This window comes from Macaca nemestrina, chromosome 20 (genome assembly GCF_043159975.1).
Source record: "Macaca nemestrina isolate mMacNem1 chromosome 20, mMacNem.hap1, whole genome shotgun sequence".
Classification (NCBI taxonomy): Eukaryota; Metazoa; Chordata; class Mammalia; order Primates; family Cercopithecidae; genus Macaca; species Macaca nemestrina.
In genome coordinates this window covers 2,312,014-2,340,003 of record NC_092144.1, presented here as the reverse complement: position 1 = coordinate 2,340,003, position 27,990 = coordinate 2,312,014, and the positions used below count along the sequence as shown (strand labels likewise).

The 27,990-nt window shown below is 59.7% G+C and overlaps 1 protein-coding gene across 1 annotated transcript; it reads right to left on the bottom strand.

The window, feature by feature from the left end:
• Window positions 1-369: 369 nt before the first annotated feature.
• LOC105485733 (thimet oligopeptidase 1) lies at window positions 370-27,132 on the bottom strand. The gene is made up of 13 exons (XM_011748174.2): window positions 26,956-27,132; window positions 20,423-20,635; window positions 16,100-16,248; window positions 14,483-14,590; window positions 13,946-14,048; window positions 8,759-8,919; window positions 7,023-7,158; window positions 6,276-6,642; window positions 5,643-5,844; window positions 3,587-3,773; window positions 3,308-3,436; window positions 2,347-2,483; window positions 370-832 (listed from the first exon to the last, which is right to left on the bottom strand). The coding sequence occupies exons 1-13, from the start codon at window positions 26,969-26,971 to the stop codon at window positions 677-679; spliced, it is 2,064 nt and encodes a 687-aa protein (XP_011746476.1). The 5' UTR covers window positions 26,972-27,132; the 3' UTR covers window positions 370-676.
• Between the last annotated feature and the right edge of the window lie 858 nt (window positions 27,133-27,990).

The following is a 27,990-nucleotide window of genomic DNA, read 5'->3' as shown; positions in this document are numbered from 1 at the left end:
CCCCTGTGGGTGAGAGGGTGGGCAGCTGCTGACCCCAGCCCCGCCCCGGCTGCCTGTGCGCACAGCGGCTGCCCTGGCTTTCCAGACTGTCTGACCAGCGGAGCCTGGTCCCTGATGGCCAGAGCTGAGCAGGGAGGGGAGGGAAAGTTCCAGAATGACCAGGAAGCAGAAGTGTCTCAGACTCCCCAGGCTGGCCTGGCTGGGAACTGGCTCCCAGTCACCGGGCCTTCATTCCCCGGCCCAGCAAGGACCTGAGCCCCACTCCAGGGCTTGGTGTGGCAACAGCCCAAGGGCTGGACCCTGACCCGGCATCCAGCCGTCCTTGGACAAAAAAGCACGGGAGCCAGCGACCAGGCCAGGCAGCCTCTCTCCTTTTCTGTTTCCTTTTAATGACTTCATTTCAAAGAAGAGCCATCTCCTGACCAGGGAGGGGGCGTGTTAGTGCAACAAAGACGAGGCCCTGGCAGCCACGAGAGCCCTCCAGATGTCTTGAGGACGGTCTCTAGCCGGGTGGGCCGCCGGGTGGGGACAGACAATGACAAGAGACAAGAGACAGCCGCTCAGCCACCCTGCCAGTCCCGGGCGCTATGCCAGAGCCTGCCCCATCCTGGGCCAGGGGCTAAGGCACCAGGGCGGCGGGAGTGCGGGCCAGTCTGGGCAGTCGCAGTGCCGGGCCTCAGCAGACCTGCAGCTCGCAGTCCCCGACCTGCAGCCCCTTGCTCAGGAGGAAGGCGTCCTGCTTGGGGTCGCGGCCCAGGAAGCGCTTCAGCATGGCGCTGGCGTCCTCGGAGCCGCCGGGTCTCAGGATGCAGCTTCTGTAATCCATGCCGACCTGCCAAGGAGACAGGGCACTGTGGCCAGGTGGAAACCCAGGGAGGAAGGCAAAGGACCCCGGGAGTCTGCATACCCTCGCCCAGGGGGCCTCGGAGCAACCCCTTCCAGGCTCCCAGGGAGGCCTGCAGGCCGCCTGCATCAGCACGGGTGGGGGAGCACAGGTGCCTTTCATCAGAATCTCAGAGCAGGGGTGCGTACTGAGGGGCCAGCAGAGCCCCAAACTCCCCAAACTCCAGAGGTGGCTCCCCCTATCAGCCCCCACTGAAATCCCAGGCTAAGCCCATGAACAGAAGTGGCTGAACCTCTGGCTAGACAAGGTGGGAGCTGCTTGCGCTCTGGGCCACCCTAAAGGCCTGGGTTCGAGCCTATCCCTGTGACGGTGGGACTACGGGCAGGTGAGGCAAGGAGGAGACCGCAAGGCGGCCGGAGCCGGCCACCAAGGAGACCCCAACGCCCCAGAGCCCCGCAGGTGCCTGCGTGGACGGCAGGCTGCAGAGCCAGGCAGCCACGGTCCCAGCTCCCAGCCCCTGGCCGGTCCTCAGAGGCGGGACCCCCCACCTCAGCAGCAGGGGGAGCTGCTGGAGGCTGTCTCATGAGGCAGGTAGGTCCCTGCTGGTCTATGAAGACAGGGGGCTTGTCGGACCATTGCTCCCCCAGGTCCTGGCCTCTGCACCTCTGTAAAGGGAGCAGCTGAGCGCCTGGGTTTGGTGGCCCCGAGGCACCTGCAGGCTGCCCAGTGCAATGTTGCACCTAGACTGGGCAGGGCTGGCCCTCAAAGCTGGTAGCCACCTGTTCCTTGTGAGGGACTCTGGCGGCTGCCCTGAGCCTGGGTCGCACCAAGTCAGCGGGAGGCACAGGCCCACACGGTGTAAAGGCCTCACTTCATAGTGAGGACACTGGAGGTTGGAGAAGCAAATAAATGGCAAACGCCAAGCCAGCCTTCCCCAGAGAAGGGTCTGTCTCAGTCCATGGCTCTGAGGCCGATCACGCAGATCCCGGAAGGACTCGTGAGGGAAGACACGGAGCTCCCAGCACTCACAGCCCCAGGCCTGAGGGGACGGTGTGGAGCTTCCTGCAGGGCCCAGTGGGGAGCTGTGGGCAGCACCGCACCAAGACCAGAGGGTGCCTCGGCTGGGATGGCTCATCCGGCACCCCGGGCCCAGGCCCACCCTGCCACTCAGGACGCCCTCCCCGCTTCCCGGTCCTCCTCACCCCACTGTTCAGGACACCCTCCCCATCCCAGCCTCCCCCTCACCGCACTGTTCAGGACGCCCTCCCCATCCCAGCCTCCCCCTCACCCTGCCGTTCAGGACACCCTCCCTGTCCCCGCCTCCCCCTCACCCTGCCGCTTAGGACGCCCTCCCCGTCCCCAACTCCCCCCACCCCGCCGTCCAGGACACCCTCCCTGTCCCCACCTCCCCCCACCCTGCCGTTCAGGGCGCCCTTCGCGTTCCCCGGTCCCCACGTACTTTGCTGTTCAGGACGCCCTCCCTGTCCCTAGTCCCCACGTACCTTGCTGTTGAGGACGCCCTCCTGCTTGAAGCGCGTGTGGAACATGTCCATGGAATACACCTCGCTCCACAGGTACCCGTAGTACTGGGCATCGTAGCCACCCGCCAAGTGGCCAAAGGTTGCAGGCATGTTGGTTCCTGGGGCAGACACATGGCGGGGTTCACGCTGTAGCCCCCACCCCGTGCTCCTCCCCCAGGAGAAGACGTCCAGCCAGACTCCTGAGACCCCTGCCCGGAATGGGGAGAAGCTGGAGGATCACAGCGAGGGCTGGAACCCGCCGGATACTTCTAGAACCAGAGCCAGCCACAAAGCGAGGGCCACAGGTCTCTGCCCCTCTCCTGGAAGGACAGGAGCTCATTTAATGGGGCTGTCAGCTGCCACAAAGCAAACGTCCCCATTATGAGATTGTGTCAATAAAGCAAGGCACGCCCATGCAACAGCACAGGCAACGCTGCCGAAAACACTTGTGGAAAGAAGTTTTAAAGTCTTTGGGGCATTAAGCCAGCAAAATACCACCCATGTTAAAATCATGCTGTATTTCCAAGTTCTGGATCCTTGCAAGCGTGTATGAACACACATGCACACAGGACAACAGGTGTGATGGAAACAGGGCCCACTTATCATCATCAGGATCGGACACTCCTGGGCCTTCCTGTACTTCTCCGGGCTTTTTACAAAGCATGTGTCATACATTTGCATCAAGAAAACGCCAGCTACATTCGAAGCAAAGGCTCCAGGGCACACACCCCTCCTGGGGGCTGGGGCCGCACACCGCCCTCCACCCTGGGCCTGCAGCTGCCTCTTGGCTGGGTCTGTCCCCCGAGGAGCCTGGGACGTGCTCCGCGGCTCCCCAGCAGGGACTCCTGCACTTAAGTGCAGCATGGGGACCAACTCCCTTCACCTTCCCAGGGAAGCAGCCGAGGCCCCAAATTCCAGGGTGTGCCCGGCTCAAGGTGGCTACCTGGCGTGGCCGGGACCCCGAGGATCTCCTGGCAGAGTCGCGCGTACTCCTCGGCGGGGTCTGCGTCCGTCTGCGTGTGCAGGGCCTGGTCCACCTTGGCGAGGACGATCTGACGCAGGTTGAAGAGGCCTGGGTGGAGGGGGAGGAAGGAGCTGGCCTCTGCACCTGCCGCAGCCCACTCTGCCCAGAGCTCTGACCGCCTCCCCGGGCACATGCCAGGCCCCAGCTGTGTGCCGCCACCGCCGAGGTTAGCGCCCTTCCCCAGACGGGCGGGTGCACCTGTGTTGGCCTGCCGGGACTCAATGAGTTTCTCCAGGAGCTCCTGGGGCACCGCGCTGCCCGTGCGGTAGTGCCGAGACATCCGCAGCAGCGGCTCCTTCTCCCACACCCAGTTCTCCAGCATCTGCGACGGCGCCTCCACGAAGTCCCGTTCCACGTGGGTCCCGCTGAACATGGCGAACTCTGCCTGCGGGGGTGGGGCAGAGCCTCAGAATACCCAGGCCCTGCCCGGCCCCTTCCTGCCAGCCTGGCCTGTGTCAGCTGCCACAGTGAAAACGGGGCAGGTGCACAGGTGACGTGCTGGGCCCGGCCCTCCCACCCTAAACCTGGAAAACGACCGGGACCCCGAGGCCCCTGGGCTGCTGCTGGCTGCCTGTGCCAGCAGGACGCACTTGAAGATGCCGGCCACATGCCCCGTTCCCGGAGGCCACCCACACCTCCCCCCATCCACAGAGCCGCTGCTCCCTGAAAGCTCTGCACCCCAGAGGGGTTGGGACTTGGGTTTGGCCAGGTCCAGGTCCTGGCCAAACCAGGACCTGTGAGGCGTGCTGCATCTCCCTGCTTGTCTGTGTGTGGAACCTTCCCTAAAGGCACAGCCCTTGACCAAGTCCTGCTGGAAGCGTGGCTGGCAGCCGAGGGCCAGGGAACCCCTGGGTGATCCTCAAGGTCCTCTCTGCAACACCGAGGCTTTTCCGTTCCAAGGACCACACAGCCATGCTCCTCGTCCCGACGGACTGCACCAAGGAACTCGCCGTGCCAGGCGCCAGGCACACGCAGAAAGCAGCACGCAAAGCGGGCTTGCAGGCACGTCTGTGGGCACCTGTGCAGGCACCTGTGTGGATATGCACAGGCGTGTGCTGGCTACGAGTGCTGTGCAAACACTGTGGTGGGGAAGCCAGGAAAGGCGGACACAAGGTTGATCCTCATTCCTGGACTCCGTGTTTTCAAACTCGCCTACCAAGACCCACGGAAACGCCAGAGGCCAGCACTGTGGCATTCCTCAGAAGCCCCTCAGACGGCCCTCAGACAGGGCCGCGCTCTGTCTTCTCGCTTCAGCTTATTTTGTGAGCAAGTGTCGTTTTCTCAGTCTAGTGGGGGCACGGTGTTTGCATTTTGGGTTTAAAAGGTCCCAAGCGTCGTTCAGAGCACTGTCTCGTGTCCCTCAGCACCAGGAGGCCATGATGCGCCCCACGGGGACACCCTGTGTGTCGGGGACACCCTGTGTGTGCAAGCTGCGCCCAGGCGTGGGTGACGGAGCTGCCAGCCATGTGTTCAACGTGAACCCGCCAGCGCTGCACAGCAGTTAGGCGTCTTGAACCCAAAACACACACGGTAAGGTTCTGGAATGATCAGTTGGCGAACACGTGACCAGAGGCTCCTGGGAACCCAGCCCTGGTCAGACGGACGGCTCTGCATGCACTTCTCAGGGTTCTCAGCGACTTCACAGGACAGAGCCTTTCTGAGGAGCGACAGCTGACTGTGTGCCAGGAAAGATGCTTGCAACAAGTTGGCACCATTTTGGCCAGGTTGGTCTTGAGCTCCTGACCTCAGGTGATCCGCCCGCCTCGGCCTCCCTAAGTGCCGGGATTACAGGCGTGGGCCACCACGCCCTGCCAGAATGTGACGACTTAGAGACAGGATGTCTAAGGTCAAGTGAGGTTGCTGGGCGGGCCCCGATCCAGAGTGACTGGGGTCCCTGTAAGGAGATGAGGACCCACACAGGACGCCCGCAGGAGGATGCAGGGAGGCAGTGGCGTCTGCAGGCCAGGGAGGGACCTGGAGGGAGCCAACCCTGCTGACACCGTGACCTCCGACTCCAGTTTCCAGGACCACGAAGAAATACACGTCCTTGGTGTAAGCCCTGGTCTGTGGTGTTTTGCTGGGGCAGCCCCAGGACACGGGCATGAGAAGGAGCCACCATCTTTGGGTGGCACTGGATGAAGGAGCCACCGGTCGGGCGCAGAGAGAGCCGGAAGCTGAAGCCTCGGGCTTGGACCCTGCTGACCACAGGCAGCCCCTGCCCCTGCCCCTGCCCCTGCCCAGGCCCCACACCCACCTGGGAGCAGAGCTGGTGCATCACGTGGCCAAACTCATGGAAGTAGGTCTCCACCTCGTCATGCTGCAGCAGCGAGGGCGCGTCGGCCGTGGGCTTGGTGAAGTTGGCCACCATGGCCGCGATGGCGATCTGGCGGCTCCCGTCCTGCCGCAGGCAGCCGGGCTGCAGGCCGAAGCAGGCCGCGTGCCCGTACTTTCCTTCCCTGGGGAGGGAGGCGGTGTCAGGTCCCGTGGGGACTAGAGACACCACAAGGTCCCTGACTCCGCATCCCTCAGCCCACCTGACTGATAACCGAGAACGCCGGGCACCTCTGAGGTTCTGAACCTCCCTCTCAGCAGAGGTGACTTGGCACAGGGCAGCACGAAAACCACGGCCAGGCCCCGGCTGCCATTCCTCCCCTAAAAGACTCCGGCCTGGGCAGAGCTGCGCCCTGTCTGGGTGGCCGAGTGAGTGGAAACAGGGACAGCCGCATTTTTGGCCCCTGTGGTGTGCCCACCGCTGCTATGTCTCGGGGTTCATCCCCGAGGCCCCATGGAGCAGGCAACGACTTCCTTCCCGTCTCAGACAGGAACGCCGGGCTCTGAGGAGACCCAGGGCCTGGGTGCACCCCCCGCCCCCACTGCCCTCACCCACCGCGGGTACAGGTCCAGGTAGAACTTGCCGACCACCTCCCCCGAGGCCGCGTCCCTGGCGGTGTAGAGCCGCACGTCCTCGTGCCAGGTGCTGGCGCCCTCCTCGTGGTGGAAGGCCAGCCCCAGGAGCTCCTGGTAGATGCCCAGCAGCCCCTGCGTGACCACCTGCACGGGGAAGTACTCCTTGAGCAGGTTCTGGTCCACACGGTAGCGCGTCTCCTCCACCTGGTTCATGTAGTAGCGCATGTCCCAGGCGTGGATGCGGCCGTCGAAGGTCAGGCCCCGGCGCTCACACTCCGCCTGCTTCAGCTCCAGAATCACCGCCCGCTCCTGCTCCCCCAGGGGCTTCAGCTTCTGCGCCAGCTCATCTGTGAGGAGGGCAGAAAGGTGGGCCTCTCGCCCTGCGGGCTCCTTCATGGCCCTGGGCTTGCCCGCCCGTGGCCGCGACTTCGTCAGCCTCCCCGTTCAGAAGGGAGGGCCCGCAGCTCCTAGCAAGGAGCCCAGCATCCTCGCACTCAGGGTGAGGGGCGGCGGAGCCGCGTGCAGGCATGGAACTGACTCCAGGGCCTGGGCACTTCCCTGTTCTGTGAGGGTCCCTCCAGGGGAGTGAGGGAGCCAGGGCAGGCGTCAGAAGTCCCTCTTTATGGAGGGAAAGGACAGGGATCTAGGGGTAGCCCCGACTGTCCCCTGGGGTGACCCTGAGAACCTTCCCCCAAGGGAGCCCGGTGGAGGAGGAAGGAAGGGCTACCTAGGAAGGTGGCCACGGTCTGGCTGGTCTTGGCCATGTTCATCTCCAGGACGTAGTCGGCGTGCGTGCAGAACCCCAGCAGGCGGGACTTCTGGGCCCGCAGCGTCACCAGCTCCTTGAGGATGGCACAGTTCTCCTGCAACCGACACCACCACACTGTCGCCCGGGGGCGCCACTCCCTCCACCTCCAGGGCCAGCACGCCCTGTCCGGGGGCCAGGGGCTCATATCCAGCTCCCCCTGATCTCTAGCCCCTGCCCCCTCTGCCTGTGTTACTACACAACTCTTCTGGTCACGCCACAAGTGTCATTATAATCCCTCGAGTCCTTTTTGGAACCAGAAGGGGTGCAAATGACTCTAAGGCCTCACACGGAATGTGGTGTGGGGACGAGGGGCTGTCTGAGGAGCCTCCAGGGCATCACTGCTGCATGTGGGGACCCCCCCATGTCCAGGCCCTGGTTCCTAGTCTCAGGGGCTCTGCCCATCGCCACCGGCACACGACATGCACACGGCCTCACTTCTGAGGACTGGCACTGCCAACCAAGCCGGTGGGGGCGGGGGGACGACGCATAAAACCCATGCGACGTGTTTGCAAGGAGAAACAGAGGCCTGTTCAGGACAGACGGGCCCACCAGCACGTGTGCCGGGCCCACAGGGAACCCACCTGTAACCAGGCAGGTGCGTGCAGAGCAGCCAGTCAAATGGGGGCCAGGCCAACCACCAGCAGCAAGCTCTCTGAGGCGGCACATCCCCTGGGACCTGGAACGCAGCCCGCCCGTGTGCTCCCTCTTGGCCTGGCCCTCACTCTGCCACTAGGACCCAAGCCTGGGGACCAGGATGGGATTGCCCAGTTGACCTTCCAAGGTGCACTGGGAAAGTCGAGGTGTGCCCAGCCCACAGGTCTGCCTACTCAGGCTTACAGCAACGTGAATTCACAGCCAGCCTGTAGAGGGCAGCCACATCCCATCTGAGCCCGCCGAGCTCCCGGTCCCCGAACAGCGAAGAGCCCCCACTCTGCAGTGATCGGTGCCCACCCATCCCCCCATTGGTGCCTGCCCGTCCCCCGCAGTGATGGGCGCCCGTCCGTCCCCCACCCCCCTGCAGTGATCGAAGCCTGCCCATCCCTTTGCAGAGATCGGTGCGTATCCCCCTTGCGCCAGCCACACGGGCACCAACACGGTGTCGTCAGGGGACCACGGAGGCCCACTAGAGCTCCTGCCTGTTCCAGACAGCGAACGGGAGATGTGCAGAGGCCGCCTGAATGACCACGCCATGGCGTCAGGGACAGTTACACACGTCCCTGTGGGAATGGCCGTCTGACACCGGTCACAGCGAGAAGGCCTGGTCACAACCCACCTGTGGACCCAGGCTCAGGTCCGGGCACCATCATTTAAGACAAAAGGAATGATCTGGGCTGACACACCTGAGGGGCGGCTCCAGATAAGGGAAGGACGAGACGTGCCGTGGCCAGATGCTCAGAGCAGCAGCAGGAGGCTCAGCTTGGGAAGGATGAACTGGGCCCTGAGCTGTGGCCCCAGGGTCTGGGCGGAGCCCAGCACAGACACCTCCAGGGGGTGGCGGAGCCCCACAGGGAGGCCTCTGCTCGCCACTGGGCCTGGCCGGGGAGGTCCGGAGGCCATCCAAGTGCGCAGCCTGGAGGCACCTCACAGGCGTGCGGCAGATGCACCCCACAAGCTCCAGACCCGCTGTCCTGGGGCCCCCGGCTGCGGCTTCTCACCTCCTTGCAGCGGCAGTTGAAGGCCTCCTCCACTTTCCTCCTGGTCTCGGGCACGTGGCATTTCTTCAGGAGGGGGAAGTAATGGGGGTACTTGAGGGTGACCTTCAATTTGCCGTCCTCCGTCTTCTCCAGGGAGTTCAGAAAGTCCTCGGGGAGCCCTCCTATGGGGACAGAACCAGGGTGGCTTTGACAGGGCTCAGGCGCCTACAGCCCGCAGTGTGTGTGCGGGAAGAGTGGGCTTCCCCTCTGCCTGGAAAGCTACAAGGGGGCCCTCAGCAAGCAGCCACAGCCGGGCCACCATCTGCTGCAATTCTCACGCCCCCCATCTAACCTCATCAAGAAACCCCCTGGCTCCCCCACAGCTCGGCCACCACCCGTCACGATTCTCACTTCCTCCCTCTAACCCCACCAGGAAACCCCCCAGCACCCTCACAGCAGTATCTCCTGCCCCAGAGAAGGTAAAGCTAAATCCAGCTCAACCCCCGGATAGCGTGGGCTTCCAGGGCGCCGCACCACCCCCGTGTGTGAAGGGAGGAGGGAGGCGGGAACGGTGGCCCGGCCACTGCACAAGGAAACCAGCGTTAGAGGCAGTGCCTCCCATCAAAAACGAAAACAGCAGGAGCGCCAAGCACGCCGGGCCCTGGGCGGAGAAGGAAGCCCCGGGTGGAAGGGGGGGTCCTGCTTTGCTTTTCCTGAAGGACGACCCCCAGGCAGAGCCTCCCGCTCAGAGCTGAGATCGCAGCACGCAGCCCCACGGCTCGGCCACTTCCAAGTGTGCCCCTCCAGAGAGACCCACTTCCCGCTCTCAGATCTTCTCACTGGAGCCCTGCTTTCCTTTCTCCACCCACAAAACCCCCGGCAGGACACAGCTCACCCCGCTGCTCGGCAGCCACACCCTCCCACCTGGCCCCCTGCCCCACAGCCCCAAGAGAGGTGGGGGCGGCAGCATCCCAGACTGAAACGCTCCGGGGTTCCCACCTCACGGCTCGGGAGATGCCAGGGCCACCAGGCCACTGTGCCTCAGGCTCGCAGCTTCGATGCAAAGCCTGGCTCACCCCAACCCCAGGGCGGTCAGGGTGGAAAGAATGATCGGGATGGGGGGCCGGGGCAGATGGGGGACGTTTTGGGAGGCCAGCCCGCGGGTGTGGGTGGTGACGAGGGAGCTGAGAGTCTCGTGGTCTGCAGAGCCCCCTCCTTCCCGTTTGTGCCCCAGCACTAGCGCGGGTCTGGCGATTGTTTGCCGAGTGACTGCAGCATGAGGGGGAGGCCTCCCAGGACCTGACGATGTCCTTTTGTCCTTTCCAAGGACCACGGGCCTTCAAACAGCAGCTCCCCATCTCAACAGTGTAGTCACCCAACACTGGCAGTCGGAGACGGGAGTTAAAGGACAGCAAGGGAGACGGCCGGGGGCCCAGCAGCACTGGACTGGAAAAGAAGCTGGAAAGTGGACTCATGAAAGTTTATTTTTTTAGAAACAGGGTCTTGCTCTGTTGCCCAGGCCGCAATGGATAGCTCACGAATGCACAGTTCACGTTCACTGTGGCTCTGAACTCCCAGACTCAAGCAATCATCCCGCCTCAGCCTCCCGAGTGGCTGGGACCTCAGGTGTGCACCGGCATGCCCCACTGCACTTGCGGATTTGATACACAGACACAGAAGAGAAGACTGTGCGTGTCCAGGAACGCCGTTCCCTGGCAGCGGTGAACAGACCTGGGGCCTAAATCACCATCCACTCAGAGGCACCAGGACTCCTCCAAGAAATGGCGCATCTGAGGGCTGGGCAGGGAGAGCACGGGACGACCCTGCGACACCAAATGTCCACCAGTGAGAGCGGGCTCAGAGGCTGAGCCTGTGCGCTCCACAGTGAGAGTGGGCTCAGAGGCCAGTAGGTGCATTACAGGGACATGGGGACTGTCCAAAGGGGCTCTCGAGGGTCCATGTGGGACGATTTGAGCACTGCGATAAATGATAATGAATGATAACCCGGGAATAAGACAGAAGCCTCATGCACATGGACAGAAACAAATCAGTAAGAAGACAGGTGAGGAGGGAAGGTTTGGAGACACGGCAGGATGACTGATTCCCAGAGCGTGAGGGCGGCAGAAGTCATCCGTGGACATGGCAACTAGTGCATGACAACGTGTGAGTGACGGACACTCATGACAACGTGTGAGTGACGGACACTCACAGGTCTCTGCTCTGGTTGGGTGTGACCGCTCCAAAATGCACGAGGAACTTAATGCCAGAGATGGTGGTAACAGGAGATGGGAGTATCGGGAGGTGGGGTGTCAGGAGATGGGAGTATCGGGAGGTGGGGGTGTCGGGAGGTGGGGGTGTCGGGAGATGGGATGTCTAGAGGTGGGGTGTCAGGAGGTGGGGGTGTCGGGAGATGGGGTGTCTAGAGGTGGGGTGTCAGGAGATGGGGTGTCTAGAGGTGGGGTGTCAGGAGGTGGGGTGTCAGGAGATGGGGTGTCTAGAGGTGGGGTGTCAGGAGGTGGGGGTGTCGGGAGATGGGGTGTCTAGAGGTGGGGTGTCAGGAGATGGGGTGTCTAGAGGCGGGGTGTCAGGAGGTGGGGTGTCAGGAGATGGGGTGTCTAGAGGCGGGGTGTCAGGAGGTGGGGTGTCGGGAGATGGGGTGTCTAGAGGCGGGGTGTCAGGAGGTGGGGTGTCGGGAGATGGGGTGTCTAGAGGCGGGGTGTCAGGAGGTGGGGTGTCGGGAGATGGGGTGTCTAGAGGCGGGGTGTCAGGAGGTGGGGTGTCGGGAGATGGGGTGTCTAGAGGCGGGGTGTCAGGAGGTGGGGTGTCGGGAGATGGGGTGTCTAGAGGCAGGGTGTCAGGAGGTGGGGGTGTCGGGAGATGGGGTGTCTAGAGGTAGGGGGTCAGGAGGTGGGGTGTCGGGAGATGGGGTGTCTAGAGGCGGGGTGTCAGGAGGTGGGGTGTCGGGAGATGGGGGTGTCGAGAGATGTGGCTATCGGGAGATGGCGGTGTTGGAGATGGTGGTGTTGGGAGATGGCAGGATTGGGTACTGGGGCCTTCAACAGGCAGCCAGGTCATGTGGGCTCCACCTTCAGGAATGGATGAAGGTATGGACGGGTTAATGTGGCAGTGGGACTGGGGCTTTGTGAGGAGGAGGGACCTGGGTGGAGCCGGCTCGCTCAGCCCCCTCCCCTTGCCAGGTGACACCCTGGCCGCCTCAGGGCTCCAGAGTCCCCACCAGGAAGAAGACCCTCGTCAGATACAGCCCCTCGACCTGGGACTTCTCAGTCTCCAGAGCCGTGACAAGTTAATTCCTTTTCTTATAAACTACATGGCTTCAGGTCTTCTGTTGTAAGCAGAAGAAAAGGGACTAAGGCAGAGTGTCTCCTGACAAGTGACTGACCACGACACCCCAGGAAACAGGTCCCGGGGCAGCGGAGAGCCCTGGAGGACCATCACCCAACACGCTAGCCACCCGCGTGATGGTGTCACCCGGCCACATGGGACTCAAGCCACCTGCACGGGAGGCCCTGCAGGCCGGACAAATGAAACAGCGCTCCCAAGAGTTAGACACCAAAATCGACAAACACTCTTGAGTTTGCAGGATGGCAAACATGAAAACAAACAGGCAGAGAAAACACTGACAAGAACAAAACTGGCGGAAACCGGCTGGAACCCACATGAGCCAGCAGAGTCTGTGCAGAACCAGCTCATGGACGTCAACTGAACTTCCACCGCGCTTCACACCGACGTCCCCAGGATTCGCACCGGGACCCTGAGCTGGCATGGACAGATAACTGTGCGTGCCCGAGGACCTTCCAGACCTTCCCTTTTCCTTCCACCAATCACCTGCTCATCCCAGAACCCACCTCTACACCTTCTCGAATGAAAGTACTGCCTGAAAGCCGGCGCAGGAGGCAGATTTGAGCGGGATGCCCGGTCTCCTTGGGCGTCACTTGCAACTGAAAAGCTTTTGTTTCCTCAAAACCTTGGTGCCATGGCACTGGCTTCCAGCACATCGGGCACCGAGCCCTTCTGCTTGCTAACACGGGCAGGTGGGAGGGGCAGCCCCACAGGGACAGCGCAGGTGGCGGGGACAGTGTGGGTGGCTGCAGGGACGGCGCAGGTGGCTGCAGGGATGGTGTGGGTGGCCACGGGAATGATGTGGGTCATCAGTGCACCCACTGAGTGGCAGGCTGGGCTCCCGGGCTGGAAACGTGCTTTACGGCAGATCGTAGCCCGCTGTCTCTCCTGAGTGCCCGGAGCTGAGGGGGTAGGATGTGCTGCCCGAGACACAGAAGGGCCAAGCGAGGGGCTGGCAGCCAAGCTTGGCGATGCCTGACGTGCGAGTGCTCCCTCAGGAAACATGCGCCCAGCTGACCGCACATCAAGCCACCCGTGGAGGCCTTGGGCCATGAGGGCCTTGTCCCCACCTGTCACCTCAGTGGCAACCACATTCAGAATCTAGAAGTGGAGGTTATATTCTGTAGCACCCATCAGAATGTTCCGGCCCGGCTAGGTGCGAGGGCTCATGCCTGTAATCCCAAAACTTTGGGAGGCTGAGGCGGGCAGATGGCCTGAGCCCAGGAGTTTGAGACCAGCCTGACCAACACAGCGAAACCATCTCTACTAAAAATAAAAACATTGGCCAGGTGTGACGGCACATGTCTGCAGTCCCAGCTACTCAGGAGGCTGAGACAGGAGATTCACTTGAACCCAGGGGGCGGAGGTTGCAGTGAGTGGAGATCGTACCACTGCACTCCAGCCTGGACAGTAGAGCAAGACTCCATCTCAAAATAAATAAATAAATCAATAAATAAAATAAAATAAAAATAAAGGCAGGCAGGAAGTGGGGTCTCAAGGGAAAACTGTGGTTACCTCAGGGCCACGGCTGAGACTGGCACCCTTGGCCGCCCAGTCCGGCCTGGGCTCCCGCCACTGCCAGGGACATTTTCTATTAGGGCAGCATCTTGATGGGACAGACCACGGCCCTCCCCAAGGAGGGGTCAGAGCTTTTGGCTGTAAACAGCCCTGGAGTGCTCCCAGTGAGGAAAGCCGTCGGCCCAGGGCGGTCAGGTCCATGTACCTCGGCCTCCTGCCGCCCTTCAGCACAGAAGCCCACAGGAGGAAGCGGCGGCCCCCGAGGGCCTGGCAGGCCTGCAGTGAGTCCCAGGACCGATGGCAACCCATTCCCCACTGCCCAGCCCCTACCTAGCTCCTCGAGCGTGAAGGGCAGGAAGGTCGTGTCCTCATTCAGGTTCTTGTTGAAGTCGATGCACAGGAGGCTCAGTTTCTTCTTGATGCTTTTGATTTTCTGGAGACAAAGGCAAGACGTGAGAGGAAGGAGAGACCAGGGCGGGCGCTGCAGGAAGACGCAAGGTCCTGGGAACACTCCCACCAAGGGTGGAGGGAGCACTCCCCACACCCAGCACTCCCTGGGACACAGCACTCCCCCTGCCTGAGCACTCCCTGAGCTCAGTACTCCCCATGCCCAGTACTCCCCGGGACCGAGCACTCCTCACACTCAGCACTCCCAGCACCTAGCACTCCCTGTGCCCAAGCACTCCCTGAACCCAGCACTCCCCAGGACCCAGCATGCCCTGGGACCCAGCACTCCCCACACCCAGCACTCCCCCTGCCATGTATTTCCTGCACCCAGCACTCCCTGGGACTGAGTACTCCCTGTGCCCAGCACTCCCTGGGATCGAACATTGCCCACACCCAGCACTCCCTACACCCAGCACTCACGTCCTGAGTTTCTCTGGGGAGGTGAAGCCCATTTCTCCGGCCCAGCTTGATTAGCCGCTCCAGGTACCGTGCAGCCTCGGGCCTCAGTGAGTCCTTCTGAACTTTCTCCTGGAATAAAAACGTCAAAGCATGTAGGACGTGGGCCAGTGCAGCTGCTCCAAAGAAAAGTTTGGCAGTTCCTTAAAAATCTGATCATCTGGCCCCCATGTGACTTGGCAACTGCACTGCTGGGCATTTATCTCAGAGAACTGACGACCTGCGACTACACAAAACCCAAGCGAACATTTGCTTTGTTTGGACGAGCCCTGCACTACCATCAGCCCAGAGCTCCTTTACCAGGGCAGTGGCCGAACGGGAACAAGATTGCTGATTGCCCCCAGGTCCGTATCAGGGTGTAGATAATGCCATCGTTTTGCAAAATGTCACCCCTGGGGGATGTGGGCAAAGTCGACAAGGGCACTCGATTATTTGCTGCACCTGCATGGGAACCTCTCGTTGTTTCAACAGAAACTCTGGGAGGTGGAGGTGGGAGGATTGCTTGGGCCCAGGAGTTTGAGACAAGTGTAGGCAACATTGTGAGACCCTGTCTGTATTTAAAAAAAAAAAAAATAGGCTGGGCGTGGTGGCTCACGCCTGTAATCCCAGCACTGTGGGTGGCCAAGGCGGGCAGATCACAAGGTCAGGAGATTGAGACCATCCTGGCTAACATGGTGAAACCCCATCTCTACTAAGAATACAAAAAAAAAAAAAAATTAGCCGGGCGAGGTGGCGGCGCCTGTAGTCCCAGCTACTCTGGAGGCTGAGGCAGGAGAATGGCGTCAACCCGGGAGGCGGAGCTTGCAGTGAGCCGAGATCGCGCCATTGCATTCCAGCCTGGATGACAGAGCGAGACTCCGTCTCAAAAAAAAAAATAAATAAATAAATAAAATAGTAAGAATCCACTGCTATCATGGGCCACCCTGATCTGTATTTACCAAAGCACCAGGGCTGCATGTTCCTGACACTGGGGGACACATCAGCACATTCCTGGGGGTTCTCGCCTAAGAGGATGAGCAGCAGCAGGACCGGGGGTCCTTGCCTAAGAGGATGAGCAGCAGCAGGAGGGTCTCTGGGTCTCTCCTGATCATGTGACACCAACAGCAAAGCCCCATGCATGCTGGGAGGAGCATCGGGGGAGCAGAAGCCCACGCAGCCACGCCACCAGGCCCTGTCAGCTCACGTCAAGTGGGGATGGGGTGTCTGGGTCACATCTAGGATGGCCAGGAAAGGAAAAGCAAGTGCACATGCTGTGATCCCAGCACTGTGGGAGGCCGAGGCGGGCGGGTCACCTGAGGTCAGGAGTTGGAGACCAGCCTGACCAACATGATGAAACTCCGTCTCTACTAAAAATAAAAAAAATGGGCCGGGCACAGTGGCTCACACCTGTCATCCCAGCACTGTGGGAGGCCAAGGTGGGCAGATCACTTGAAGTCAGGAGTTCGAGACCAGCCTGACCAACATGGTGAAACCCTGTCTGTAATAAAAATACAAAAATTAGCCAGGCGTGATGGCAGGCGCCTATAATCCCAGCTACTCGGGAGGCTGTTCACGCTCCCCGCGGGGAGCACTCCCCCTCACCTGGAGCCACACAATCCTCTGGTACACGTCCTCCCTCATGCTCATCTCCACGTCGAACTCGGAGAGCTTCTTGTCAGCCTCCGTACTGGCCGTCCGGATGTCCTTGGAGGGAGAAACGTGCTGGGGGAAGTCAAGGATATTCCTCTGAACTAAAACAGGGAGACCAGGGAGACAGGTGTGAGAATGGGCCCTGGTGCAACTGGCAGGTGCTGCCCGGACCCCTCTCCCAGGCCCGTCTGCTGGATCCCCCCATGAGCTCTCTCCTGCCTCAGCCTCCCAAGTAGCTGGGACTACAGGCACATGCAACCGCCCCTCCAGGCTGGGCCCTGGAATGGAGAAAGGAGGTGCTGTCGCCTGTGTCCTTTCTTTGGCCTGATCTTACAGACCAAAGAAAAACATGGATTCAACTCAAAGCCCTCCAAGGCAAGAAGGACCCCAACAGACAGAGCTGGGTGTGAGGAAACAGAGAGGCTGGCGGAGTTCCCTTCCAGAGAGAGCTGCAGCTGGCGATGGGCACATTTAAATGCATGAACGACTCACACTTTCCTGAGCACATCTGCACTTTAGGTTGAGCAGAGGAAATGCCAGTGGCTAGAAAAGCATAGGCTTTAGGCCGGGTGCAGTGGCCAAGCCTGTAATCCCACCCTTTGGGAGGCCGAGGCAGGCAGATCACTTGAGGTCAGGAGTTCGAGACCAGCCTGGCCAACAAGGTGAAACCCCATCTCTACTAAAAATACAAAAATTAGCTGGGCGTGGTGGCACGCGCCTGTAATTTCAGCTACTTGGGAGGCTGAGGCGGAAGAATCGCTTGAACCTGGGAGGCAGAGGTTGCAGGGAGTTGAAATGGTACTACTGCACTCCAGCCTGGGTGACAGAGTGAGGCTCCATCTCAAAAAAGAAAAAAAAAAGCTTTAAAATGGAGTCATCCCACAACCCCCAAGACTCCACTGCAGACATCCAGCCGGGAGACACGAACACACATCCACACCGGAATCTGCACACGTGCACTCACAGCAGCACGATTCGCAATTGCCAAAAGGCCCATCCACGAGTGAACGGACTGACAAGATGTGGCCTCTGCCAAATGGAACATGACTCAGCCATGAAAAGGAACGAGGCTCTGGAACAGGCTGCGGTATGGATGCAACCCAAGGATGTCACATGCAGAGAAAGAAGCCAGACACAAAAGGCCACATGGTGTGTGATGCCACTTTTTTTTTTTTTTTTTTGAGACAAAGTATCACTCTGTTGCCCAAGCTGGAGTGCAGTGGCATGATCTCGGCTCACGGCAACCTTCAGCTCCTGGGTTCAAGTGATTCTCCTGCCTCAGTCTCCCGAGCACCTGGGATTACAGGCACATGCCCGGCTAATTTTTTTATTTTTAGTAGAGACGGGGTTTCACTATGTTGGCCAGGCTGGTCTTGAACTATTGACCTCATGATGCACCCACCTCTGCCTCCCAAAGTGAGGAGATTACAGGCGTGAGCCACTGCGCCCGGCTGTGTGATGCCAGTTCTATGAAATATCCATCCACAGAGGACGGCTATCCACAGGCCCGTCCACACAGACAGGAGGGGACGCATGGGTGCTGGGGCTGGGGGCAGAGGAGATGGAGCATGACCACTGAAGGGTATAAAGTTTCTCTCTGGGGTTATGAAAATGCTCTAAAATGAAAGAATGGTGACAGCTGGGCAACACTGCAAATTTATTAAAAACCACTGAAGGGTGTGGTTTTGTTTTGTTTGTTTTTCTGAGACAGAGTTGCACAGCTGTTGCCCAGGCTGCAATGCAACGGCATGATCCCGACTCACCGCAACCTCCACCTCCCGGGTTCAAGTGATTCTCCTGCCTCAGCCTCCCAAGTAGTTGAAATTATAGGCATGAGCCACCACGCCTGGCTAATTTTATATTTTTAGTAGAGACGGGGTTTCTCCATGTTGGTCAGGCTGGTCTCAAACTCCTGACCTCAAGTGATCCGCCCACCTCGGCCTCCCAAAGTGTTGGGATGACAGATGTGAGCCGCTGCCGGCCTGAAGTTTGTGGTTTAAATGGGTGAACTGTATGTGATGCAAACCATATCTCAATGGAGCAGTTTAAAAAAACAAATCAGCCAGGCACGGTGGCACACACCTGTGCTCCCAGCTACTCAGAAGGCTGAGGCAGGAGGACCACTTGAGCCTGGGAGGTTAAGGCTGCAGTGAGCCATGACAGCGACATGCACTCCAACCTGGGTGACAGAGCGAGACTCATTCTAAAACAATAACACAAAACTAATAATAATAAAATTTTTTTAAAAAGCATATACTTTGCAGAAGAAAGACCTAAATTCAAATTGCAGTCCGGTCACTACCTCGATTCTGGGCCAACAGAAAAGTCCCCAGGCCTCAGTATGTTTGGAGGAGGCTCCGTGTGTTTGGAGGGGGGATGGGCTGGGCACAGTGGCTCATGCCTGTAATCCCCGCACTTTTGGAGGCCGAGGCAGGCAGGAAGCTTGAGCTCAGGAGTTCTAGACCAGCCGGGGCAACATAGCAAGACCTCATTTCTACTAAAAATTAAAAAAAAAAATCAGCCAGGCGTGGTGGAGCTCACCTATCATCCAAGCTACTTGGGAGGCTGAGGTGGGAAGACGGCTTGAGCCTGGGAGATGGGGGCTGCAGTGAGCCATGATCACACCACTGCACTACAGCAGCCCGGGTGACAGAGCAAGACCTATCTCAAAAAATCAACACAAAAGCTCATAGTGGGGGCTCTGGGCCAGGCCTGATGCTGGGGCTGAAGAGAGAAAAAAATAGGCTCTGTCCCCTCGGGATTTATGGGCGACCGATTAGACAAGCAACTGCCGGGACGACAGTGTCAGTGCCGTGCAGGGACTAATTCAGGCGGCTGGCATGGGGACAGGAGGTGCAGGAAGGGCTCCCAGGCTAAGTGGACTTAATCTGCGATCAGAGAGAAGCCGGGCATTCCGCAGAGCACAGGGCGAGGGGCGCGAGGGGCAGGAGGGGCTGGCTGGGGAGGCCCTGGCTGGGGGAGGGTGCCAGGCACGAGGAGACTGCGTGTCCAGGCACAGACAGTGCCGGGCGCTGAAGACCACACCGAGGATGCTGGGCGTCACCCTGAGGACGGTGGAAAGGCTCCGAGGGGAGCAGCAAGGCCGATTTCAGTTTCCTTTAACGCTGCTGCTCGCCACCACGTGAAGGAGGAGAAGAAAGGCTGCAGGAGGGGAAAGCGGGGCACAGGCGGAGGAAATATGCCCGGCACCGCTGGGCGCCCTAAGAGGGAACTGGTATCACCTGAACCTCAGGAGACTCCTGTGGGAGAGACCAGGGGACACCACGTGGCCGAGGAGGGGAAACCAAGGTCCCGCTGGGCTCTAAGCCACTTGTTGGAAGCCAGAGGGAGTGGGAAGAGGGTGAGGATTCCAAGCGGGGGCTGCAGGCTCTGCAGGCTCGGGGTGCTTGTGGAGCTTCAGCTCTCTCTCCAGCCCCCAGCCCAGACAGCAAACCCTCTGGAGGCCGCACGGCACGGGCCACGGAGGCCAACCCTTTCAGGCGATGCCTTGGGAACACAAGAGAAGTCCTGGGCTGAACTCAAGGATTCTCGATGGGTCCCAGCAAAAAGGCCTTCTGCTAGATGGAAGGGCGGGGAGTTGCCTCACTCAGAGCTCCCTGCGGAGACTCTCTGGGTCTCTTGGTCAGGCAGGTACACTGTCAGCCTTAGGCAGAGCTCGGGAAGCAGTGTCCCTAACCCATGTCACCAGGTACCTCACTCCTCTCCGTGAGCACAGGGACCCCAAGGAGAAGAGGAGGATGGGGCTGAGGGCGAGGACGATGCCCAAGGTCATGAGGTCACCCCCGCCGCAGGGCAAGGAGGCAGAAGCCAAAGGGGCCAAGTTCAGTCATTCAGAGAGAAAACAAATACCCGCCTTCCTGGGCCAGGGAAAGAGGTCAGACAGGGTCAGGTTTCAAGGCTGCTGGCTCTGGGAGAGGCTGGAGAGGTGTGCTGTTTAGACATCTCCGGCTCTCAGATCACACAACCAAGGGGTCCTTTGAACGGACGAGGCTGTGAAATGGAGCAGAGCACGGGCGGAACTGCCTTTCTCCGACACCTCCAGTGACCAGCACCTGCCAGATGCCTCCGTCCAGCCGTCCGTTTAGCCACCACAACAGCCTGGGAGTAGGTGGTGCTGCCCTGTGCTCAGGGGCAGGATGCTGGTGACACTTCACGCCAGGTTCTGAACCTGCTCCACAGACTGGGCTGCTCCTGCCTGCGGTGCCACCTCCCTCGGCACCTGTGGCCCACGCCCAGACCCTGCCTGGGACTTACCTGTGTAGGTGACCTCCACGTCGGCCAGCGCCTTGAGCGTGCTCTCATAGGACACGTCCTCAAACTCCTGGGCGCCCACCTGGTCGTACACGCGCTTGGTCTGCTCAATGAGCTCCCTGGTGCGCTCCTCTATCTGCTGGGCGCTCAGGTCCCATCGCAGGTCGTTTGCCACAGAGCACGGAGACGCCGCGTCCAGCACGTCTCCTGCACAGGCTGCGCAGAAACAAAACCCAGTGCCAGGCAGGTCTGCTTTTGGTTCAGTTAGGGTCAAAGTGAGGAGGGTAGAGGGAAAGGAGGGATCACCCGCTTCTCATCCAGAAGAGTGAGGTCCAGGGCTCTAGTAGGGAAGAACAGATTGATCAGTCTCTAGAGCAGGAGGCAATTCTGCCATCAATCCCCTCCAGGGGACCCTGGGTGACATCTAGGACACCTGTGGCTGTCACGGCTGCAGATGCTCCTGGTGTGGAGTGGCTGGAGGCCAGGGATCCTGCTTAGTACCCCGCAGTGACCAGGACAGCCCCAGCAGAGAACAATCCAGCCCGGAATAGAGATAGTGCTGCTGTTAAAAATCCCCGGCTGGGCCGGGCGCGGTGGCTCACGCCTGTAATCCCAGCACTTTGGGAGGCCGAGGCGGGCGGATCACAAGGTCAGGAGATCGAGACCACGGTGAAACCCCGTCTCTACTAAAAATACAAAAAATTAGCCGGGCGCGGTTGTGGGCGCCTGTAGTCCCAGCTACTCGGGAGGCTGAGGCAGGAGAATGGCGTGAACCCGGGAGGCGGAGCTTGCAGTGAGCCGAGATCGCGCCACTGCACTCCAGCCTGGGCGACAGAGCGAGACTCCGTCTCAAAAAAAAAAAAAAAAAAATCCCCGGCTGGGCGCGGTGGCTTGTGCATGTAATCCCAGCACTTCGGGAGGCCGAGGCGGATGGATCATGAGGTCAGGAGATCGAGATCATCCTGGCTAACACGGTGAAACCCTGTCTCTACTAAAAACACAAAAAATTAGCTGGGTGTGGTGGCGGGAGCCTGTAGTCCCAGCTACTCAGGAGGCTGAGGCAGGAGAATGGCATGCACCTGGGAGGCAGAGTGTGTAGTGAGCCGAGATGGCGCCACTGCACTCCAGCCTGGGTGACAGAGAGAGACTCCATCTCAAAAAAAAAAAAAAAAAAAAAATCCCCCTGCCCGACTGGGCATGGTGGCTCACGCCTGTAATCCTAGCACTTTGGGAGGCCAAGACAGGCAGATCACAAGGTCAGGAGGTTGAGACCAGCCTGACCAGTAGGGTGAAACCCCATCTCTACCAAAAATACAAAAATTAGCCGGGCGTGGTGGCGCGTGCCTGCAATTCCAGCTACTCAGGAGGCTGAGGCAGAATTGCTTGAACCCGGGAGGCGGAGGTTGTAGTGAGCCTAGATAGTACCATTGCACTGCAGCCTGGGTGACAGAGCGAGACTCTCATCTCAAAAAAAAACAAACCACAAAACCCCCGTCCTAGAGTAGAGACACCATGCACAGATCAGCCTGTACAAACCCCTGGGTGTTCACAAAAGGCGAGGTCCAGGACCACCCACGCACTGCTCAATCCCTGCCACGCCACAGGGGAAAGGTGAGGTATGGGGGGTTATGGGAAGAGTCCCTTCTTCCACCTGCTTCTTCCACACCCCACACCCAGTGAGGGGAACACGCAGGCCCCCATCCATGGACTCATCAAGAAAGTCAGGCTGGTGGCCGGGCGCGGTGGCTCAAGCCTGTAATCCCAGCACTTTGGGAGGCCGAGACAGGCGGATCACGAGGTCAGGAGATCGAGACCATCCTGGCTAACACGGTGAAACCCCGTCTCTGCTAAAAAATACAAAAAACTAGCCGGGCGCGGTGGCGGGCGCCGTAGTCCCAACTACTCGGGAGGCTGAGGCAGGAGAATGGCGTGAACCCGGGAGACGGAGCTTGCAGTGAGCTGAGATCCGGCCACTGCACTCCAGCCTGGGCGGCGGAGCCAGACTCCGTCTCAAAAAAAAAAAAAAAAAAAAAAAAAAGAAAGTCAGGCTGGCGTGTGGCCGCGCCAGACCCACAGGTGCTACGGGCGAGTCATATGTGGCCTGGCCACTCACTCCGGGGCCTCTCCGAGAAACTGGCAAACGGAGCCCGATAACAAGAATGGCAGGCGGGGGCTCTGGGCAGCGAGGGCAGCTGCGGGAAGGGCGACTACGTGAAGAAAGTCAGTGCGGCTCGGCACAGAGAAGGCAGCAAAACCACCTGGAAACCCCTAACGGTGCAGAACCCGGGGACCAGCAAACAGTCCCGCAGAGGACCCGGGGGGCCAGCAAACAGTCCCGCAGAGGACCCGGGGGGCCAGCAAACAGTCCCGCAGAGGACCCGGGGGGCCAGCAAACAGTCCCGCAGAGGACCCGGGGGCCAGCAAACAGTCCCGCAGAGGACCCGGGGGGCCAGCAAACAGTCCCGCAGAGGACCCGGGGGGCCAGCAAACAGTCCCGCAGAGGACCCGGGGGCCAGCAAACAGTCCCGCAGAGGACCCGGGGGCCAGCAAGCAGTCCCGCAGAGGACCCGGGGGCCAGCAAACAGTCCCGCAGAGGACCCGGGGGCCAGCAACCAGCTCTGCAGAGGGCCTGGGGGCCAGCAAACAGTCCCGCAGAGGACCCGGGGGCCAGCAAACAGTCCCGCAGAGGACCCGGGGGGCCACCAAACAGTCCCGCAGAGGACCCGGGGGCCAGCAAGCAGTCCCGCAGAGGACCCGGGGGGCCAGCAAACAGTCCCGCAGAGGACCCGGGGGCCAGCATACAGTCCCGCAGAGGACCCGGGGGGCCAGCAAACAGTCCCGCAGAGGACCCGGGGGGCCACCAAACAGTCCCGCAGAGGACCCGGGGGGCCACCAAACAGTCCCGCAGAGGACCCGGGGGCCAGCAAACAGTCCTGCAGAGGACCCGGGGGGCCAGCAAACAGTCCTGCAGAGGACCCGGGGCCAGCAAGCAGTCCTGCAGAGGACCCGGGGGCCAGCAAACAGTCCTGCAGAGGACCCGGGGGGCCAGCAAACAGTCCTGCAGAGGACCCGGGGGGGCCAGCAAACAGTCCTGCAGAGGACCCGGGGGCCAGCATACAGTTCTGCAGAGGACCCGGGGGGTCAGCAAACAGTCCTGCAGAGGACCCGGGGGCCAGCAAACAGTCCTGCAGAGGACCCGGGGGGCCAGCAAACAGTCCTGCAGAGGACCCGGGGGGCCAGCAAACAGTCCTGCAGAGGGCCCGGGGGCCAGCAAACAGTCCTGCAGAGGGCCCGGGGGCCAGCAAACAGTTCTGCAGAGGGCCCGGGGGCCAGCGAACAGTTCTGCAAAGGGCCAGGGATTTTCAGCTTTGTGGTCCACGTATGTTTTCTGTCTCATCCAAAAACCATCTTCAGTTCCAGGGGTGTACAAAAATAGGCAGGCCTGGCCAGGTGTGGTGGCTCACGCTTGTAATCCCAGCACTTTGGGAGGGTGAGGCAGGCAGATCACTTGAGGTCAGGAGTTCGAGACCAGCCTGGACAACATGGCAAAACCCCGTCTCTAGTAAAAATACAAAAATTAGCTGGGTGTGGTGGTGCAGGCCTGTAATCCCAGCTACTCTGGAGGCTGAGACAGGAGAATCGCTTGAACCCAGGAGCCAGAGGTTGCAGTGAACTGAGATTGCACCACTGCACTCTAGTCCAGGTGACAGAGCAAGAGTTCATCTTGGCCAGGCACGGTGGGTCGTGCCTGTAATCCCAACACTTTGGGAGGCCAAGGTGGGTGGATCACCTGAGGTTAGGCGTTCAAGACCAGTGTGACCAGCATGGAGAAACCCCGTCTCTACTAAAAACATAAAAATTAGCCGGGCGTGGTGGTGGCACCTGTAATCCCTGCTGCTCGGGAGACTGAGGCAGGAGAACCGCTCGAACCTGGGAGGCGGAGGCTGCAGTGAGCTGAGATTGTGCCACTGCACTCCAGCCTGGGCAACAAGAGTGAAACTCCATCTCAAAAAAAATAGGCAGGCCAGAGTTTGCCAACTCCTGGTGTAGATGACAATGAAGGCTTTGAACTTCGATCCTGAGTGCCAGGTGGAGCCCTGGAAAGGGACAGGAAGGGGACGGGACGGTGGCACTAACAATCGGATGTGCATTTTTACAAAGGCTGGGGCAGGTACAACAAGCGAGCTCAGAATGCAGAAGCTGAAGTCAGAGGGTCCGGGTGCGGACCCCACCTCTGCCACTTGCTAACTCTGGGATTCTGGCAAGAAACGTTAACTCCCAGGCTTCCCACCTGCAAAACGGGAACAATTCAGGGTGCAGAGAACAAGAACCGTCTAAGAATTCAGTGAGGAATGAAGGCAAAACATCTTGTATCCTGAATACCACCAGAAAGTTTTCAAGAGGTAGCTGTTACTACAGACCATGTTCTGCTGTCCAAAAACTCTTGGGGCCGGGGACATTTTACCATTCAGAATTCCCCCCATTGTAGAAAAGTAAGAGTCCAAGTGCCATGTATTCCAAATCACTAGGGAGGCTGGGGCAGCACTCCGAAATCAAATTACTCTTTCTGCAGCGAGAAGCAGGAATACGCACCAGGGTCTCTCCCTGTCTGCACTGTGGCCATCCGGGCCGGATCGTTCTCTGGGGTGGAGCTGTCCTGGGCGCTGCAGGGTGCTGAGCATCCCTGGCCTCCATCCACTACATACCAGGAGCGCCCCCCAACTGTGACAACCACAAATGTCCCCAGACATGGCCCAGTGTCCCCTGAGGAAGCACAATCACCCCAGCTGAGAATCAGTGATATTCGCTAAGTGGGAAAAAGAAAGGCTCTCAGTCGGTCGGTCAGTTGCGGTCACTTTCTGGCCAAATGACTTTGCTGTAAACTTACGGCAAACCTTTCAGTTTACAGAGTATTTAGGATCTTAGAACTGCAAAAAAGGGACCGTGGATCTACATTAAACCGTGGGGGTAAAGAAGAGCTTCAGGGGCTCTGAAAGGACGGAGATCAACGGGAACTGGAATTGTCAGAAAATTCTCCTGGAGGAGTTAGGATTTGAAAAACTTGTGGACGTCAGTTCATCCTGTAAATATCTACTGATTGTGCCAAGGATCCAGTAGCAAACAAGGCAGACGACATTCCTTCCTTCCCAAGGCCTGAATATCCCCGATTATCATTATTACAATTATCACCCTCACTGCAATGGGCTGGACAAAGAGCTGGGGGAATGTGGCTGGGCAAGAGAAAAGCCAAGGATACGGGCAAGGATTTGCCTCAACAACAACCAGAGTGACTTTCTAAAATCGGGTACGGTGGCTCACATCTGCAATCCCAGCACTTTGGGAGGCTGAAGCAGATGGATCACTTGAGGTCAGAAGTTCAAAACCAGTCTGGTTAAGATGGTGAAACCCCATCTCTACCAATAATACAAAAATTAGCCGGGTGTGGTGGTGCGTGCCTGAAATCCCAACTACTTGGGAGGCTGAAGCAGGAGAATCGCTTGAACCCCGGAGGCAGAGGTTGCAGAGAGCCTCTGTGGGCAGAGATCGACCACTACACCCCGGCCTGGGAGACAGAGAGAGACTGTCTCAAAAAATAAATAAACAAGTAAAGAAAAAACACAACATCACCCCTTTGCCTTTAAATTAAAAGGGTCTTGGCTGGCTACAGTGGCTCATGTCTGCAATCCCAGTACTCTGGGAGGCCGAGGCAGGTAGATTGCTTGAACCCAGGACTTCAAGACCAGCCTGGGCAACACAGCGAAACCTCATCTCTACAAAAATTAGCCAAGCGTGGTGGTGCAGGTCTGTAGTCCCAGCCACTCAGGAGGCTGAGGCAGGAGGATTGCTTGAGCCCAGGAGTTCCAGGCTGCAGGGAGTCGTGATCGCACCACTGCACTCCAGCCTGGGCCCCAAAGTAAATAAATAACACAATAAACAGGTCCCCTCTTTACGTTCCAGCCAAACTGACTTTCTGCTCTCCAAACACGTTCCCTCCTCCCGGGACGCCTCCTTCCCCGGTCCTGGCAGGACACCTGCTTCTCCCAATCAAGCAAGTCAAGGCTCACCTCTTCAGAAAAGCCCCCCAGGACCACCCTCTCTCTGGGAATGCCCCGTTCGTGTTTATTTGCTCCCTGGGACTGCCCTGTTCGTGTTTATTTACTCCAGAGCACCGATCCCTCCCTATCTTCGATCCTCTCTTGCTTATTTACTTGTTGAATGTCTGTCTCTGGCTCTAGAATTCCGGGAAAAACGGGGACCGGAGTCCTCAAATCACGGCCTCCCGAGGGTTCGCCACGGGGCCCGACCCATCCGGAAGGGAAGCGCCATCAACTTTGCAGAATGAATGAAGCGCTGGAAAAGCTGGTTCGTTCATTCTGCAAACGAGAGAGCGGGGTCGCCCACCTCCCCCGCTGCCCCTCCAGCCCGGCCGAGGGTGGCTCGGGGACCACTCCGCTCCAGCCTTAGGCCCAAGTCGCGACCCCGGGAGGAGTGAGGGTGCAGGGGAGCCCGGGTCCGGCGAGCGGGGTAGTCGGTACCTGCGGGGGGCTTCATGGCGGGTGGGTCTGCGCCTGCGGCTCCCTCCCTCCTTCCACCTGCTACGCGTCCAGCCACCTCGGCCACTGAGGCCGCCTCTCTCGGCCCAACCGCCGCCACCGCCGCCACGGCCGCCTGAAGACCAAGGGACCCGCCGCCTGCGCACCCGGGGCATGCTGGGGCGGCGCGTGCACAGGGAGGGCAGGACGCACGCGTGCCCAAGCCCCGCCCACACCTAAAGGAGGCGGGCCGAGACGCTGGAGCTCTCTGCGCATGCGCTCAACCCTCCCAGTCCGTCATTGGTCTCGGGGTTGCGTGGGCGGAGCCTCTTGCGGTACCCCTCCAGAGCCGCTGGGGTGGCTAGAAAGGACGGTTTCCTTGGAAACCGCACGCCGCTGACGCCTCTCAGCCTCTGTCTGAGCGGTTCTTTCCGCGGAAACTTCGCCTGGGCTTCAGGCTACTGTGTTACTGTGTGCTTGCCTCCCTTCTTATAGCTGTGTGTTGGGCCAGTGTTATTATCGATCGCTAACTGTATCCCAGGCCCACTTTCCAGCATCTGAATCAGACGAATCAATTACATTAACCAGAAGTTTTGGTGTTTGGTTGTTTTTGAGACGGAGTCTCGCTCTGTCGCCCAGGCTGGAGTGCAGTGGCAGCAATCTCGGCTCACTGCAACCTCCGCCTCCCGGGTTCAAGCAATTCTCCTGCCTCAGCCTCTCGAGTAGCTGGGACTACAGGCGCGAGCCGCCACGCTCGGCTAATTTTCGTATTTTTAGTAGAGACAGGGTTTCACCATGTTGGCCAGGATGGTCTTAATCTCTTGACCTCGTGATCCGCCCGCCTCGGCCGCCCAAAGTCCTGGGATTACAGGTGTGAGCCACCGCGCCCGGCCAAGGTTTTTTTTTTGTCAGAAACATAAGCAAGTAAACTGATTCATGTCAAATAACAGGTGTTTTGGAACAGTGCAGTAACCTGACCTACATCCAGTGTTGTGGGTTGAAACAAAAAACATCTGGAACCGTCTGTCTTGAACTGTT